General features: G+C 41.0%; 1 protein-coding gene across 1 annotated transcript; it reads right to left on the reverse strand.

Annotated features, from left to right (window-relative positions):
* Nucleotides 1-441: 441 nt before the first annotated feature.
* Nucleotides 442-14449, reverse strand: LOC106569085 (G-protein coupled receptor 54). Its single transcript, XM_014140074.2, has 5 exons — nucleotides 13978-14449; nucleotides 12921-13045; nucleotides 2005-2140; nucleotides 1650-1888; nucleotides 442-1403 (listed from the first exon to the last, which is right to left on the reverse strand). Exons 1-5 carry the CDS (start codon nucleotides 14207-14209, stop codon nucleotides 1029-1031), a joined length of 1107 nt encoding a protein of 368 aa, XP_013995549.1. The 5' UTR covers nucleotides 14210-14449; the 3' UTR covers nucleotides 442-1028.
* Nucleotides 14450-15856: the final 1407 nt, after the last annotated feature.

Consider the following 15856-nt stretch of genomic DNA (forward strand, 5'->3'; position numbering starts at 1 on the left):
AGGCAAAGGGTGGTCACACCAAATATTGATTTGATGTAGATTTGTCTTCTGTTCACTTACTTTGCATTTTGTTAATTGATAAATCTAATCTATTAACATGTCTATTTTTGAAAGCATTCTTACTTCACAGAATTTTTTTTTCACACCTGCCCAAAACATTTGCACAGACATATACATATATATACATACATACATATATATATATATATTAATTAATTAATGAAAGTTACCCAGACCTCACCCTGTACAGTTTCAACTGAAAATGTCCAAGATGATCAAGTTAGCTAGCTTGATAAACAGTGCTGACAATTTAATTTGGGCTAGCTAGTTAAATTATACAGCCAACATTTTGTCTATATTGATGCTGTTACAATAACCAAACAGTTGGATAAACAAATAATTTGCGAAACCATGTGTAACATATACAGCGGGAGTCAGGAAGCAGGTGCAGAAGGTGAGTTTAATAATGAAATGATAAACAAGAACAAAATATCAGCCACGTATGAACGTGCGAGAGCACAATCCCACCTAATGACTGATGACAAGTGAGGGCTAAATAAAGTGGGAGTAATCAAGGAGCAAATGATGTGCAGGTGTGTGTAATAATGGCGAGCAGGCGTGCGCAATGTCGGTTGCCAGGACCGGTGGTTAGTAGACCGGTGACATCGAGCACTGGAGGTAGGGAGCAGGAGTGACACCATGATGTGATGTATGACAGGCTTGGAAGTTGCATGCAATTTCAATGATGTTTGAGTTGTTTTGTGTATCAGCAAATATGCTTGACATGTCACTGCATCCATGTTGCTAGACTTTTTCAAAGAACAGTCATTCAAGGTGAGCTCCCCGCCCACTCAGCCTACTAGCTCCATTCAGTCTGTCTTTTCAGACTTCCTGGTTTGACATGAGCAGGCTATGTTGAGCAGTGTGCATTCACAGCAGTCGATCATGTGTATGTTTGGTTGTGTGCACAGTGAACTGAATCTCCAGCAGCTCTGTCCCCCGGAAGCTCACTCTGACCATGGCTCATTTCATTTCCCATCGTTGTTGCCTTCCTCTGCAGCAACTAACTTGATTTCTGCGTTAGCCATGCGCGACATGACACTGCTGTCTCTAACTTTGTGTTTGAACAGGAAGGGGAAAGTCTTCTTGAAAGACTTGCGGAAACTGGCTCCCATGAAGCCGTAAACGATTGGGTTGATGGAGGAGTTAGCGTAGGACATGCAGTTAGCCCAGGTCTTAATCTTATAGGTGGCATAGTTGACCCTGTAGTTGGGGTAGAAGGACTGGAACAGGGCAAAGAGCTGTATAGGCCCCCAGCAGATGGTGAATAGGAGGACAATCACCACCACCATCTTGGAGATCTTACTCCTCAGTGTGATGGTCCTCTCAGACAACAGGTGGACCTGTAGTAGAAATATTGAAGTTACCTCACTACTACTGTGATGGGCTTAGAAATTACCTAAACTGTATGTAGGTCAAATCATGGCCACAGGCTAAGGGTCTATATTAACATACTGTAGAATACCTGCAAATTGGAAGGGATCCAAATATGAACTCATGCGTTCATTGTGTAACCTTGACAAAGGAGTGCACCTATTAAAGTTGTAAACTGTCATAAAGGAACACCCAAAGTAAGGTTCTTTCCATACCTGGTAATTATTGTCTACTGGTTCCACTGACGGCTGGCCCACCCTCTTCAGCATGAGTGTGTAGCAGAAGGAGATGGTAATGACAGGTAGCAGGTAGGCAGCTATGAACTGGTACAGGATGAAAGCCCTCTCCTGGGTCTTAGAGGGAAACCTCTCCATGCAGTAGTGTCTCGGTCCATACCAGTAGCCCTCCTCAATCCTCTGGTACATGAAAATCGGGGTGGATAGAATGAAGGAACCTTTAAAAAACAACATTTCATTAGTTGAATTTTGTAGAAAATGTTAGTGTTCACAATGTTTTGAACCAAAAATCCATGGTTTGCTATAAGTTCAGTTAGGGTAGCACCTGACTTACCGATCCATATGCAGATGCTGACTATCATGGCGACTCGTGTAGTGCGATGGCGTAAGGACTTCAGGGGGTAGACTGTGACATAGCAGCGGTCCCCACTCATAGCAGTGAGTGTAATGCAGGTGGCTTGAACAGTCACCTGAGAAAAGAAAGTAACAAATTAATCTTGGCTGTTTGCAGGTTAAACAAGATTAAGAATTTTACATCTGCCTGTCCTCACACTGGGAAGTAATGAAAATGTATCTCAAATCATTATTAACTCATCCTCCTCAGTTACCACAAGTGTCATTCACATTATTTTATGAATGTATAGGATAAAAGTACAAACGATCTAGTTTCTTTCACACAGAATTAATCAAATCATTTTGAATTTGGACATCAGTTCCCCCTTAAAAAAACTTGAATGGTTGCATGATGCCTTCGAGGGTCGGTGACAATCTGTGTTAACGGATAAGCAGGTTCTAAACAATGTATTGTTGTTACACATCACTCAGAGTGGGAGTAGTGACATAGTTCAGTGTAACTACAGTACTTGATCTATCTAGCGCCCTTGTCTTTCATTGAAGAGCAAAAGGGGGCCTGTTCCGGTGTTCATCTTTGATCCGAAGATAAGTGCCCTACTCTTGTCATAATGTAGGGACAGAATGCATTAGCCTCCTGAACAAAGAGAACCACTGCATGTGGGTTGAAAAAAATATATATAATAAATTAACAATCAACATATTAACACAAAACAGCAAAGAATTCAAACTGATATTAAAATGGTTTCAACAACGTTTGCATTAATTCATCCTCCCACTTACACAGTGCCCACAAAAAAAGTATTTCATTTGCATATACACTGCACCATTCCCCTACCCCAATTTGTGCCACCCATAAGTGAGAAACCTACATGCCAAATATAGACCATATCTAGTGTTCCCTACAGATTATAGAAAAGAGCAAAAGCTCTGAACTATCTGTTCAGACCCTAGTCTTACCTCCCTACCTACAGGTTATGGAACATTTCTCCAGTAGGTTTCCTCAAGGAGAACGCCTCCAATTGCATGTCAAAGATAATAAAACAAAAACGCTGTAGGAAATACATCAGTAATATCTAAAAATCACAACAGTAAATACTAATGTATACTACAGTCCGCAAAAACACTACAGTAAATACAACAGTATAATACAATCTGCAAAAACATTACATGAATTACCATAGTAAATACTAGTTATTTTACTACTGCATTTATACTTTACTATACTGTAAAGACTAGTGTACTACAGTAAATATTACAGTATTCACTGCAAAAACACTTCAGTGAATATTATATTAGACTGAACAAAAATATAAACACAACATGTAAAGTGTTGGTCCCATGTTTCATGAGCTGAAATAAAAGGTCCCAGAAATGCTATGCACAAAAATATTATTTCTCAAAAATGTTGTGCACAAATGTTTACATCCCTGTCAGTGAGCATTTATATTTTGCCAAGATAATCCATACACCTGACAGGTGTGGCATATACATAAGCTGATTAAACAGCATGACCATTACACAGGTGCACCTTGTGCTGGGGACAATAAAAGGCCACTCTAAAATGTGTAGTTTTGTCACAACACAATGTCACAGATGTCTCAAGTTTTGAGTGAGTGTGCTGACTGCAGGAATATCCACCAGAGCTGTTGCCAGAGAATTGAACGTTAATTTCTCTACCATAAGCAACCTCCAATGTCATTTTTACGAATTTGGCAGTACGTCCAACAGGCCTCACAATCGCAGACCAGGTGTAACCACGCCAGTCCAGGACCTCCACATCCAGCTTGAGACCAGCCACCCGGACATTTGATGAAACTGTGGGTTTGCACAACCAAAGAATTTCTGTACAAACTGTCAGACACCGTCTCAGGGAAGCTAATCTGAGGGATAGTTGTCCTCAATAGGGTCTTGACCTGACTGCAGTTCGGTGTCGTAACCAACTTCAGTGGGCAAGTGTTTACCTTCGATGGCCATTGGCAAGCTGTTCTTCACAGATTAATCCCGATTTCAACTGTACCGAGCAGATGGCAGATGTGTGGGCGAGTGGTTTGCTGATGTCAATGTTGTGAACAGAGTGCCCCATGATGGCGGCGGGGTTATGGTATGGGAAGGCATAAACTACGGACAACAAACACAATTGCAGTTTATCAATGTCAATTTGAATGCAGAGATTCCATGACGAAATCCTGAGGCCCATTGTTGTGCCATTCATCCGCCACCATCACCTCATGTTTCAGCATGATAATGCACGGCTCCATGTCGCAAGGATCTGTACACAATTCCTGGAAGCTGAAAATGTCCCAGTTTTTCCATGGCCTGCATACTCACCAGACATGTCACCCATTGAGCATGTTTGGGATGCTCTGGATTGACGTGTACAACAGCGTGTTACAATTCCCCCCAATGTCCAGCAACTTCACACAGCCATTGAAGAAGAGTAGGACAACATTCCACAGGCCACAATTAACAGCCTGATCAACTCTATGAGATGTGTCACACCACATGAGGCAAATGGTGGTCACATCAGATACTGACTGGTTTTCTGATCCACGCCCCTACCTTTCTTTTTTAGGGTATCTGTGACTAACAGATGCATATCTGTATTCCCAGTCATGTGAAATCCATAGATTAGGGCCTAATGAATTTATTTAAATTTACTGATTTCTTTATATGAACTGTAACTCTCATTTTAGAAATTGTTGCATATTGTGTTTATATTTTTGTTCAGTGTATTTATACCGTAGTATACTATAGTAATTTCTTTATGTGGGTGCACAGCAGCAGGGATATTAGCATTTGTGGGGGAGTAAATTATCGATTTGACTGGCAAAAATATACATCATCTGGCAACAGCTCTGGTCCTTTTGATGACTAAGAAAATGCTAAACAAAGGACTCAGGAGACTGAAAAGATTTGGCATGGGTCCCCAGATCCTCAAAAAGTTCTACAGCTGTACAAATTGAGAACATCCTGACCGGTTGCATCACTGCCCTGGTGTAACAGTTTTGCTCCCGCCCCTCTCCTCGCCCCTACCTGGGCTCAAACCAGGGACCCTCTGCACACATCAACAACTGCCTCCCACGAAGCATCATTAACTATCGCTCCACAAAAGCCGCAGCCCTTGCAGAGCAAGGGAAACAACTACTTCAAGGTCTCAGAGCGAGTGACCTCACCGATTGAAATGCTATTAGTGTGCACCCCGCTAACTAGCTAGCCATTTCACACCGGTTACACTGGTATGGCAACTGCTTGGCATCTGACCGTCATGCCCAGTACATCACTGGGGTGAAGCTTCCTGACATCCAGGACCTATATACTAGGCGGTGTCAGAGGAAGGCCCAAAAAATGATCATAGCCTGTTCTCTCTGCTACCACACAGCAAGCGGTACTGGTGTGTCTAGGACCAAATGGCTCCTTAACAGCTTCTACCCCCAAGCCATAAGACTGCTGAAAAATTAATCAAATGGCCACCCGGACTATTTACTTTGACCTCCCTCTTTGTTTTTACACTGGTGCTACTCGCTGTTTATTATCTATGCATAGTCACTTTACAAATTACCTCGACTAACCTGTACACCTGCACATTGACCCCCTGTATATAGCCTCGTTATTGTTGTGTAATTTCCTTACTTTAGTTTATTTAGTAAATAGTTTTTTAACTCTACTTCTTGAACTGCATTGTTGGTTAAGGGCTTGTAAGTAAGCATTTTACGGTAAGGTCTACCTACACCTGTTGTATTCAGCGCATGTGACAAATAAGATTTGATAGAGTCTATGTAGAAGTTTTGTTGAGCATTAGTCATGATTTAACTTGTCATCTCCCGTCTGGATTACTGCAACTCGCTGTTGGCTGGGCTCCCTGCCTGTGCCATTAAACCCCTACAACTCATCCAGAACGCCGCAGCCCGTCTGGTGTTCAACCTTCCCAAGTTCTCTCACGTCACCCCGCTCCTCCGCTCTCTCCACTGGCTTCCAGTTGAAGCTCGCATCCGCTACAAGACCATGGTGATTGCCTACGGAGCTGTGAAGGGAACGGCACCTCCATACCTTCAGGCTCTGATCAGGCCCTACACCCAAACAAGGGCACTGCGTTCATCCACCACTGGCCTGCTGGCCCCCCTACCTCTGAGGAAGCACAGTTCCCGCTCAGCCCAGTCAAAACTGTTCGCTTCTCTGGCACCCCAATGGTGGAACAAGCTCCCTCACGACGCCAGGACAGCGGAGTCAATCACCACCTTCCGGAGACACCTGAAACCCCACCTCTTTAAGGAATACCTAGGATAGGATAAAGTAATCCTTCTAACCCCCCCCCCCCCTTAAAAGATTTAGATGCACTATTGTAAAGTGGTTGTTCCACTGGATATCATAAGGTGAATGCACCATTTTGTAAGTCGCTCTGGATAAGAGCGTAAGCTAAATGACTTAAATGTAAAATGTAAATGTAAATTTTCAAACCGTCACATAATAATAAATGTATTTGCACCTTTCAAGACACCCACAGACACATTATGTTTCACACTCCTTAAATTGAGACATTTCAAATATATTTCCAATGGAATGTCACTGGTTCGATATAGTCAGTTCAACACAATGAAATGTGTTGATAACATCCTGTGGCTAGCTGACTTGTAAAGCCAAGGTCATTCAGTGAAAGTACTGGTTTAATGAGATGTTTGGGATTGACAAAGCTCACAGATACCCCCTGGTGGCTGATGACGGTTCATGTGGTGAAGAGAGAGCTCTGACTGACGATAGCGTGGTGCATGCTGCGAAAACCTCTCTTCTACCTTGCTCATCATTGCATTTTTGCACCTTGCACTTTTGTACTGTGTTTTTGACAGACTTCTGTGTCTAGAAAATATCATTACTCTGTACTGTGGTGATAATTAAACACTCTACACTGACAGCTGAGATTGGATGCTAGGATAGGTGTCTCTGTCCATCTATGCTCGGAACTTTAGTCATTTGACAAGCCGACAGATTAGTTTTAATCATGCAAACCTGCTTGAAGCTGTGGTTAACCGCAAGAAGTCTGATGGACTGTTTGTCTCCATTCTTTATATAGACAGTGATTCATCATTCACTTGCCCAAATCAAGTCAAGATTCATAACCAACCAGTCTTAAAGGGGAATTTCACCCTGGCGGAATCTGGGCTTGTTTTCATCATGTCCGAGGCATTTCTAGGACCGTGAGATGTGTTTCACACAATTTCCCAGGAGGAAGGCAGATCTGGGCTATGCACGCTGAATGATACACCCTATGACGGCTTCCGGTGTATTGAATAAATGTAGACCTGCTTTGTGCCATTTTGCGAAGGCTCTGTTATACTGATCGCACTATACATTTGTGCGTGTAGATATGGTTGTCCTTATTTGATAGAGCTAGTGGACATCTTTTAGCAATTCATTGCTAAATATACAATACATTTTTTCCAGTCTCTAAAGGACTACAACTCTAAAGGACTACCATCAGCTACATGGTAGATTAAAAATAACATGAGCTGACGCACACCCAGAATAATAGTTTGTGGGGAGGTGCTGACTAACAGCGAATAAACTATCAAAATAAAAAAAGTCGCACACTCCATGTGTAATCTCGCAGCAATTTAATGGGTATTAACCAACATTTCGGCATCACTGTGCCTTCTTCAGGGTCACCCTGAAGCCGAAACGTTGGTTAATACCCATTAAATTGCTGGGAGATTACACATGGAGTATGCAACTTTATTTTGATAGTTTATATCAGCTACATGGTGATATTCAACCATACGTTTCAACCGGAATATAGCGAAAAGGATTCGAGACAAAGAGTTGGACTTTGCTAACGTTAGAAGCTCAGCTACAGCCGATGCCAGGACCAAGAGGGCAGATGACCGATATGGTGCCTAATTAATGAAGTTAGCCCACTGGCTAACTTTAGTTTATCTACTGAAACACATATTGTGTGTTGCTGGCTAACATACTATTGTGTTACAGTGGTGGGGGAAATCCAATAATTTTTATGCTTGCTAACTTAGCTAGGTAGCTAGCTAAGTTTGGTAAATGACTACCGGTAGCCATATCTACAGTGCCTCTGCAAAGTATTCAGACCCCTTGACTTTTTCCACATTTTGTTAAAGCCTTATGCTAAAATGAATTCAATTGTTTTTCCCCTCTCAATACCCCATAATGACAAAGCAAACAGCTTATTTAAATGTTTTGCTAATTTACAAAAAAATAACAGAAATATAACATTTACATAAGTATTAAAGATCCTTTACTCAGTACTTTGTTGAAGCACCTTTGGCAGCAATTACAGCACTGGGTCTTCTTGGGTATGATGGTACAAGCATGGCACACTTGCATTTTGGAGAGTTTTTCCCCCATTCTTCTCTGCAGATCCTCTTAAGCACTGTCAGGTTGGATGGGTAGCGTTGCTGCACAGCTATTTTCAGGTCTCTACAGAGATGTTTGATTGGGTTCAAGTCCGGGCTCTGGCTGGGCCACTCAAGGACATTTAGAGACTTGTCCCGAAGCCACTCCTGCACTGAACTGTGCTACACTGTTAATAAAAAATAAAAATAAATGGATGTTACATTTACCATATAACATTGTTGTTGAATACCCAGTAGCGTTAAATAGTGTACACTACCCTGTATTTTAGATTTTGACATATCTGGATGCCAAGCATCTGTTTTATGCTACAGAGCCCTGTACAGCTTATATAAATATATTCTGTGAATCCATAAAGGCAGACAAATTTAGAAGACTGATATAAAATATCCATATTCATTTTATAGTGGTTCCACAGGGCACTGTAGATTAATAACTCCAGATAACCAGAGTTTTACAAAACGAAAAGGTTTAAAAAGGGGTTGGTAGCCTAGTGGTTAGAGCTTGGGGCCAGGAACCGAAAGGTTGCTAGATCGAATCCCCGAGCTGACAAGGTAAAAATTAGAGGTCGACCGATTAATCGGAATGGCCGATTAATTAGGGCCGATTTCAAGTTTTCATAACAATCGGTAATCGGTATTTTTGGACACCGATTTGCCGATTAAATGTTTTTTTTTTTATACACCTTTATTTAACTAGGCAAGTCAGTTAAGAACACATTCTTATTTTCAATGATGGCCTAGGAACGGTGGGTTAACTGCCTTGTTCAGGGGCAGAACGATAGATTTTTACCTTGTCAGCTCGGGGATTCGTTTTTGCAACCTTCCGGTTACTAGTCCAACGCTCTAACCACCTGCCTTACATTGCACTCCACGAGGAGCCTGCGTGGCAGGCTGACTACCTGTTACGCGAGGGCAGCAAGAAGCCAAGGTAAGTTGCTAGCTAGCATTAAACTTATCTTATAAAAAACTATCAATCTTAACATAATCACTAGTTAACTACACATGGTTGATGATATTACTAGTTTATCTAGCGTGTCCTGCGTTGCATATAATCGATGCGGTGCCTGTTAATTTCTCATTGAATCACAGCCTACTTCGACAAACGGGTGATGATTTAACAAGCGCATTTGCGAAAAAAGCACTGTCGTTGCACCAATGTACCTAACCATAAACATCAATGCCTTTCTTTAAAATCAATACACAAGTATATATTTTTAAACCTGCATATTTTGTTAATATTGCCTGCTAACATTAATTTCTTATAACTAGGGAAATTGTGTCACTTCTCTTGCGTTCCGTGCAAGCAGTCAGGGTATATGCAGCAGTTTGGACCGCCTGGCTCATTGCGAACTGTGTGAAGTCCATTTATTCCTTACAAAGGCCGTAATTAATTATGACATACCATTGAAGGTTGTGCAATGTAACAGGAATATTTAGACTTAGGGATGCCATCCGTTAGATAAAATATGGAATGGTTCCATATTTCACTGAAAGAATAAACGTTTTGTTTTCGAAATGATAGTTTCCGGATTCAACCATTTTAATGACCAAAGGCTTGTATTTCTGTGTGTTATTATGTTACAATTAAGTCTATGATTTGATAGAGCAGTCTGACTGAGCGATGGTAGGCACCAGTAGGCTCGTAAGCATTCATTCAAACAGCACTTTCGTGCGTTCGCCAGCAGCTCTTCGCTGTGCTTCAAGCATTGTGCTGTTTATGACTTCAAGCCTATCAAGTCCCGGGATTAGGCTGGTGTAACCGATGTGAAATGGCTAGCTAGTTAGCGGGGTGCGCGCTAACAGCGTTTCAAACGTCACTCACTCTGAGACTTGGAGTAGTTGTTCCCCTTGCTCTGCATGGGTAACGCTGCTTCGAGGGTGGCTGTTGTCGATGTGTTCCTGGTTCGAGCCCAGGTAGGAGTGAGGAGAGGGACGGAAGCTATACTGTTACACTGGCAATACTATAGTGCCTATAAGGACATCCAATAGTCAAAGGTATATGAAATACAAATCGCAGAGAGAGAAATAGTCCTATAATTCCAATAATAACTACGACCTAAAACTTCTTACCTGGGAATATTGAAGACTCATGTTAAAAGGGACCACCAGCTTTCATATGTTCTCATGTTCTGAGCAAGGAACTTAAATATTAGCTTTTTTTACATGGCACATATTGCACTTTTACTTTCTTCTCCAACACTTTGTTTTTGCATTATTTAAACCAAATTGAACATGTTTCATTATTTATTTGAGGCTAAATTGATTTTATTAAGTTAAAATAAGTGTTCATTCAGTATTGTTGTAATTGTCATTATTACAAATACATTTTTTTTTTTATTTAAAATCGTCCGATTAATCGGTATCGGCTTTTTTTGGGACCTCCAATAAACCGGTATCGGTCAACCTCTAGTAAAAATAATTTGTTCTGCCATTGAACAAGGCAGTTAACTGTTCTCCAGTAGGCCGTCATTGTAAATAAGAATGTGTTCATAACTGAAAAGGTAAAAATTATAAATTATTATTATTATTGATTGCATGGTCTGGAAGGTACTCTGTGGTCCTCCGGCTACCTTTAACCACCTGTAATCCCATAACACAAACCAAACAAAAACTACCCAATTCATGTTAATACCATGTGTACTTTAAATTGAGCTCTCTTAGTCGTCAGCTTGTAAATGTTTTTGCCAATTTGCCTTCACCTGCAGAGTTGGGGTTGGAAGCTGATCAGTACCACCGACAACAAAATGCACAACAATACACAATTTAACCACCCCACTAATTGTACTGATCACTATTAGACTGGCTAATTTCCTATACCTAACATGGACATTTCAATATTGTCTGCTAACTAGCTTCATTAAGTTTGTCAGCAAAATGTATATCCAGCTGAGACTGGATGAGAACCAACCATAGACGATTATACACAGTCAACACTGCTAACGTTACCAACACACAGAGTGATTTAGCTATGTCGACAATTCTATTCTTACTAAAAGGAGTGTTTTCCAGGCAAGAGGGAATAGATAGCTACCAGATTGCGCTAATCTTATTTGCTAAAATGATGTAGTTTACGTTGGTCAAAGATAGAACAAACATGTTTATTCTGCCCTTGGTAGTTATGGTGGAACAAGCTCCCTCACGACGCCAGGACAGCGGAGTCAATCGCCACCTTCCGGAGACACCTGAAACCCCACCTCTTTAAGGAATACCTGGGATAGGATTAAGTAATCCTTCTAACACCCCCCCCCCCCCCCCTAAAAAAAAAATATATATAGCTGTAGTATGTAAAGTGGTTGTTCCACTGGATATCATAAGTTGAACGCACCAATTTGTAAGTCGCTCTGGATAAGAGCGTCTGCTAAATGACGTGAATGTAAATGTTACCAGTCTAGCAGTGACTACCATGGCATAGGCGAAATTGATTGACAGTGTGCATACTAAAAAAGATAGCTAACGTTATGATTTAGTTGATGGCTTCCAGAGTTCTATAGTATACAGCACTGTAACGTCAGCTAGCTATTTAGCTAGTCCAGCAAGGCTAGTTCATATTAGGTTACATCTTATCGAGAATCTTCCATTTTGTTGTGCAGGAAATAAAAAAAAATCTAATAAAAAAATCGATGGTATCACATCACCTCTCAGCTGTCGTCGAAATGGATTCCCCAACAGTTCAGCCTGAAAACCCCTCTGATAATCCTTGGTCACCGTAATGCACGCCATCATTCTCGATAGCCGCAAGCCACTGACACCATCAGGGGAAATCTCTGGTAGGTAGCACGGTGAAAGATAACTCATTTTCGCTCGTTTGTAATTAGCACAGGACACCACACAGGCGTAATGACAAACGTAAGTGAAAAACAGGTCTACGGAAGTTCTGAGATTGCTGTGTGTTGTTCGTCAGTACACAATGCCATCATTTTTTGTTTGTCGGCACGCCCCATCCACCTTAGCGGGCGGTTTACTATGATTTCGTGGTTTACTATGAGCAGACAAATACAGGAGGAAGTCGAAACTTTCTGATTCTACCAGTGAAATTAAAATGTGTTAGTTCTAGCTTGTGGTTTGGATAATTGTCCTTTAACCAATCTGTCTCCAAATGGAGTAGGAGCATAGAAAGATGCTCAGATAAGACGTGCATTTTGATTTTATTTTTCAAACTGATTGCTTTAATATAAAACAATAAAAAACATATATTGGTTTTCAAATTGCATTTAAAAATACTATGTTGAAAAATGAGCATGAACCTCTACCGGGTAAATGAAATTGCACTGCAAGTTCAATATTGCAGTTATGTAATTTAATTGAGTACAGCCTGGCACCAGACAAAAAAAATGAATTATTCAGACTAATAGGACAAGTACCTCAGGGGTCCAGTCGAGGGTAATGCTACCCAAATGACATTATGGTGAGAAATTCCATCATTGCATGCACAGCAAATATATTTTGGCTATTTGTTATCTTATATTAAAAAACGGATAGAAGTTTGTGACCAGAGGCAATGTGTTTTATTGAAGTGATTTACCTGTTGTAGAAAGGCAACAAATTTGCACATGAAGTCCCCAAATACCCACCCAGGGAGCGGGTAGAGAGTGGCTGTAAACGGGACACAACACACCAGGAAGATGATGTCTGTGGCAGCCAAGTTAGCTGTAGAAATAAGCTCAGTTAGGAGGGAACTCATTAATATCTTACTGATTAACACACTTTTGCAACATAAAATAACCATTTGAACATTTGAGTCATAAAGCTATTAATTTGAATAAATACCTTGTTGTGTTAAAGAGTCAAAGGCATGCCACCAAGTATTTTGGCATTGGCATCAAAGAGCCAATTTATTTCACAAAAATCAGAAAGCTAAATACACATGGGTCGGGGCGTACTGCAGTATTTCTTTCTGAAATGATGAGCAATATCATTGTTTCACTGCCATGGAGTAGTCTTATCACTGCAGGTGGACAGGACCTGCTGGGCTTGAGCGTTGCCACCCATGGAGATATTTGTCAGTCATGTCAAACACACACGCACAAACACACACACAGACATATGCGCACATCACGTGCACTCACACAAACATGCATGTTGATGCCATCATTGTTATTTATAAGCACAGAGATAATAATGCTGTCCACATTCATGGTTAATTCATCATATCTCTACATGAGCTCCATTGATGTATCACGTCTCCACTCCACACATGCATTTCCAATGTCAAACAAGATCCATTATTTAGTATAGACACATGATCCCTATATTTAATATGTAGTCTGTATGTATACAGTACTGTATAGGTACATTCACCAGAGTATGGATAAGGTTACTATCGACAATATTAATTTACAGCCATTAACATAAAAAGACAAATACAGTCATTTAGGCTGAATGATTATACAGGCATCATTAGTCCTAGTTTACAGTGGAAATAAACTATTTCTCTGGGCAACATACTTGACATAACATTGACTATGACAGTAACACACAAAGAACAAGTTTCATGACAATCCACAAGAATAATGATGTTCAGGGTATTATAAATGGAAAAACCTTTGTATCTGTGAGGGAAATCATTTGGTCTCGCTTACCTATGTAGAAGTTGGTGGCAGTCCTCATCTGCCTGTGTTTGGAGATTACATAGATTACCAGAGAGTTCCCGATGAGCCCCACCAGCATGATGAGAGCGAAGAAGAGAGGCACCAGCCAGGCGTCCGTCAGGAATGGGTGCTCCCCCTCCTCCGGATTCTCCAGAGAAGCATTCAGCTCAGACGCATTGAACCACATCAGGACTGTAGAATTCCACACGTCTGGAGGGAACATCTTGATGTGTGAAAAGAAGTCGAAGATCTTCAAATGTAGCCTTGTGGTGATAACTTGTGTATAATAAATCCCTTTTAACTACTGAAAAGTATTATATCTGTCCAGATAACATTGGGGAGTCTTAAAGGCTCAGGTGTGTTCTTAGGAGTCCCTAGATCTGTCTATGTTTAGAATGAGTCTGACTGTAGAGTAGACTTCTGTTGAGCTCACACTCACAGTGGTGTTTCCAACCTCATTGCAAAAGCTGCCTCCTAAACTGCTTCTACTCAAGGACGAAATCCCGTTGGCTTTATACTGAGCAGGGACGCACGTGGCAACTGCCTGATTGTCGAATAAATAGGTGATGTCAGGTCTCCTAGCAACATTTTCCCTATCCAGAGTTTGCTACCTCATACACTCTGCTTTCAATGCAGTCAGAAGCTGTCTTATCATATGGTATCGATCATATCCATAGTAAATATAAGAAATACAAATGAAGTGTTTGCGAAAATAAATTCAGCACTTACAGTTAAATTCGAAGATACAATTCTGCAATTTAGTGCCAAGGAGTCTTTCTAAATATTGATGCTATTTTCTTAAGATCCAAAATATGAAGCTTGTTATCAGACATTTACCTGTGAATAATGATAGTAAATATAATTTTGCTGCAATTCAATAGGATGTTGTACTGTACATGTACAGGTACATCCGTAGAAATTAGCATTACCACAGGTTTCGTCATGTTATGGTGATATGGTATGTCATCATGAAATTAGCATTGAGGTATGCATTCTTTTTTCAGGACAAATACTCTCCTCCCTTACAAAAAAGTCCTACAGAAATCCTGCATGAAAAATCTTGTGGTATATACAATGAACAAAAATATAAATGCAACATGTAAAATGTTGGACCCATGTTTCATGAGCTGATATTATCATGATTCGGGATATGACCCAGATGCAGACATGGGAGGCGGATAGTACAGTTCTCAAAATATTTATTAGAAACACAGGGCAGGCAAGGCCAGGTTGAGGGCAGGCAGAGGTTTGTGATCAGGTCAGAGTCAGACAGGTACAGGACGGCGGGCAGGCTCGGGGTCAGGGCAGGCAGAGGTTCATAATCAGGTCAGAGTCAGGCAGGTACAGGATGGCAGGCAGGCTCAGGGCAGGCTGAATGGTCAGAACCGGGAAAAACTAGGAAACAGAACTAGAAAGAACGCTGGTAAGACCTGACAAGACGAACTGGCAACAGACAAACAGAGAACACAGGTATAAATACACAGGGGATAATGGGAAGATGGGCGACACCTGGAGGGGGGGTGGAGACAAGCACAAAGACAGGTGAAACAGATTAGGGTGTGAGAGAAATAAAAGATCCCAGAAAGTTTCCATATGCACAAAAAGCTTATTTCTCTCAAAGTTTGTGCTCAAATTTGTTTACATCCTTTTTAGTGAGCATTTCTCCTTTGCCAAGATAATCCATCCATCTGACAGGTGTGGCATATCAAGAAGCTGATTAAACAGCATGATCATTACACAGGTGCACCTTATGCTGGGGACAATAAAAGGCTACTCTAAAATATGCAGTTCTGTCACACAACACAATGCCACAGATTTTAAGGGAGCATACAATTGACATGCTGAATGCAGGAATGTCCACCAGAGCTGT

Source organism: Salmo salar, chromosome 14 (genome assembly GCF_965601325.2).
Source record: "Salmo salar chromosome 14, fSalSal1, whole genome shotgun sequence".
Classification (NCBI taxonomy): Eukaryota; Metazoa; Chordata; class Actinopteri; order Salmoniformes; family Salmonidae; genus Salmo; species Salmo salar.

What these genes read in the sequence shown, in the direction of transcription:
- LOC106569085 (XM_014140074.2), bottom strand. Translation starts at nt 14,209, where the DNA reads ATGTTCCCTCCAGACGTGTGGAATTCTACAGTCCTGATGTGGTTCAAT. An exon ending in TTGTTGCCTTTCTACAACAG is followed by an intron (nt 2,141 to 12,920) that starts GTAAATCACTTC and finishes TTCTTTTCTCAG; the next exon opens with GTGACTGTTCAAGCCACCTG. An exon ending in CAGTAGACAATAATTACCAG is followed by an intron (nt 1,404 to 1,649) that starts GTATGGAAAGAA and finishes TTTCTACTACAG; the next exon opens with GTCCACCTGTTGTCTGAGAG.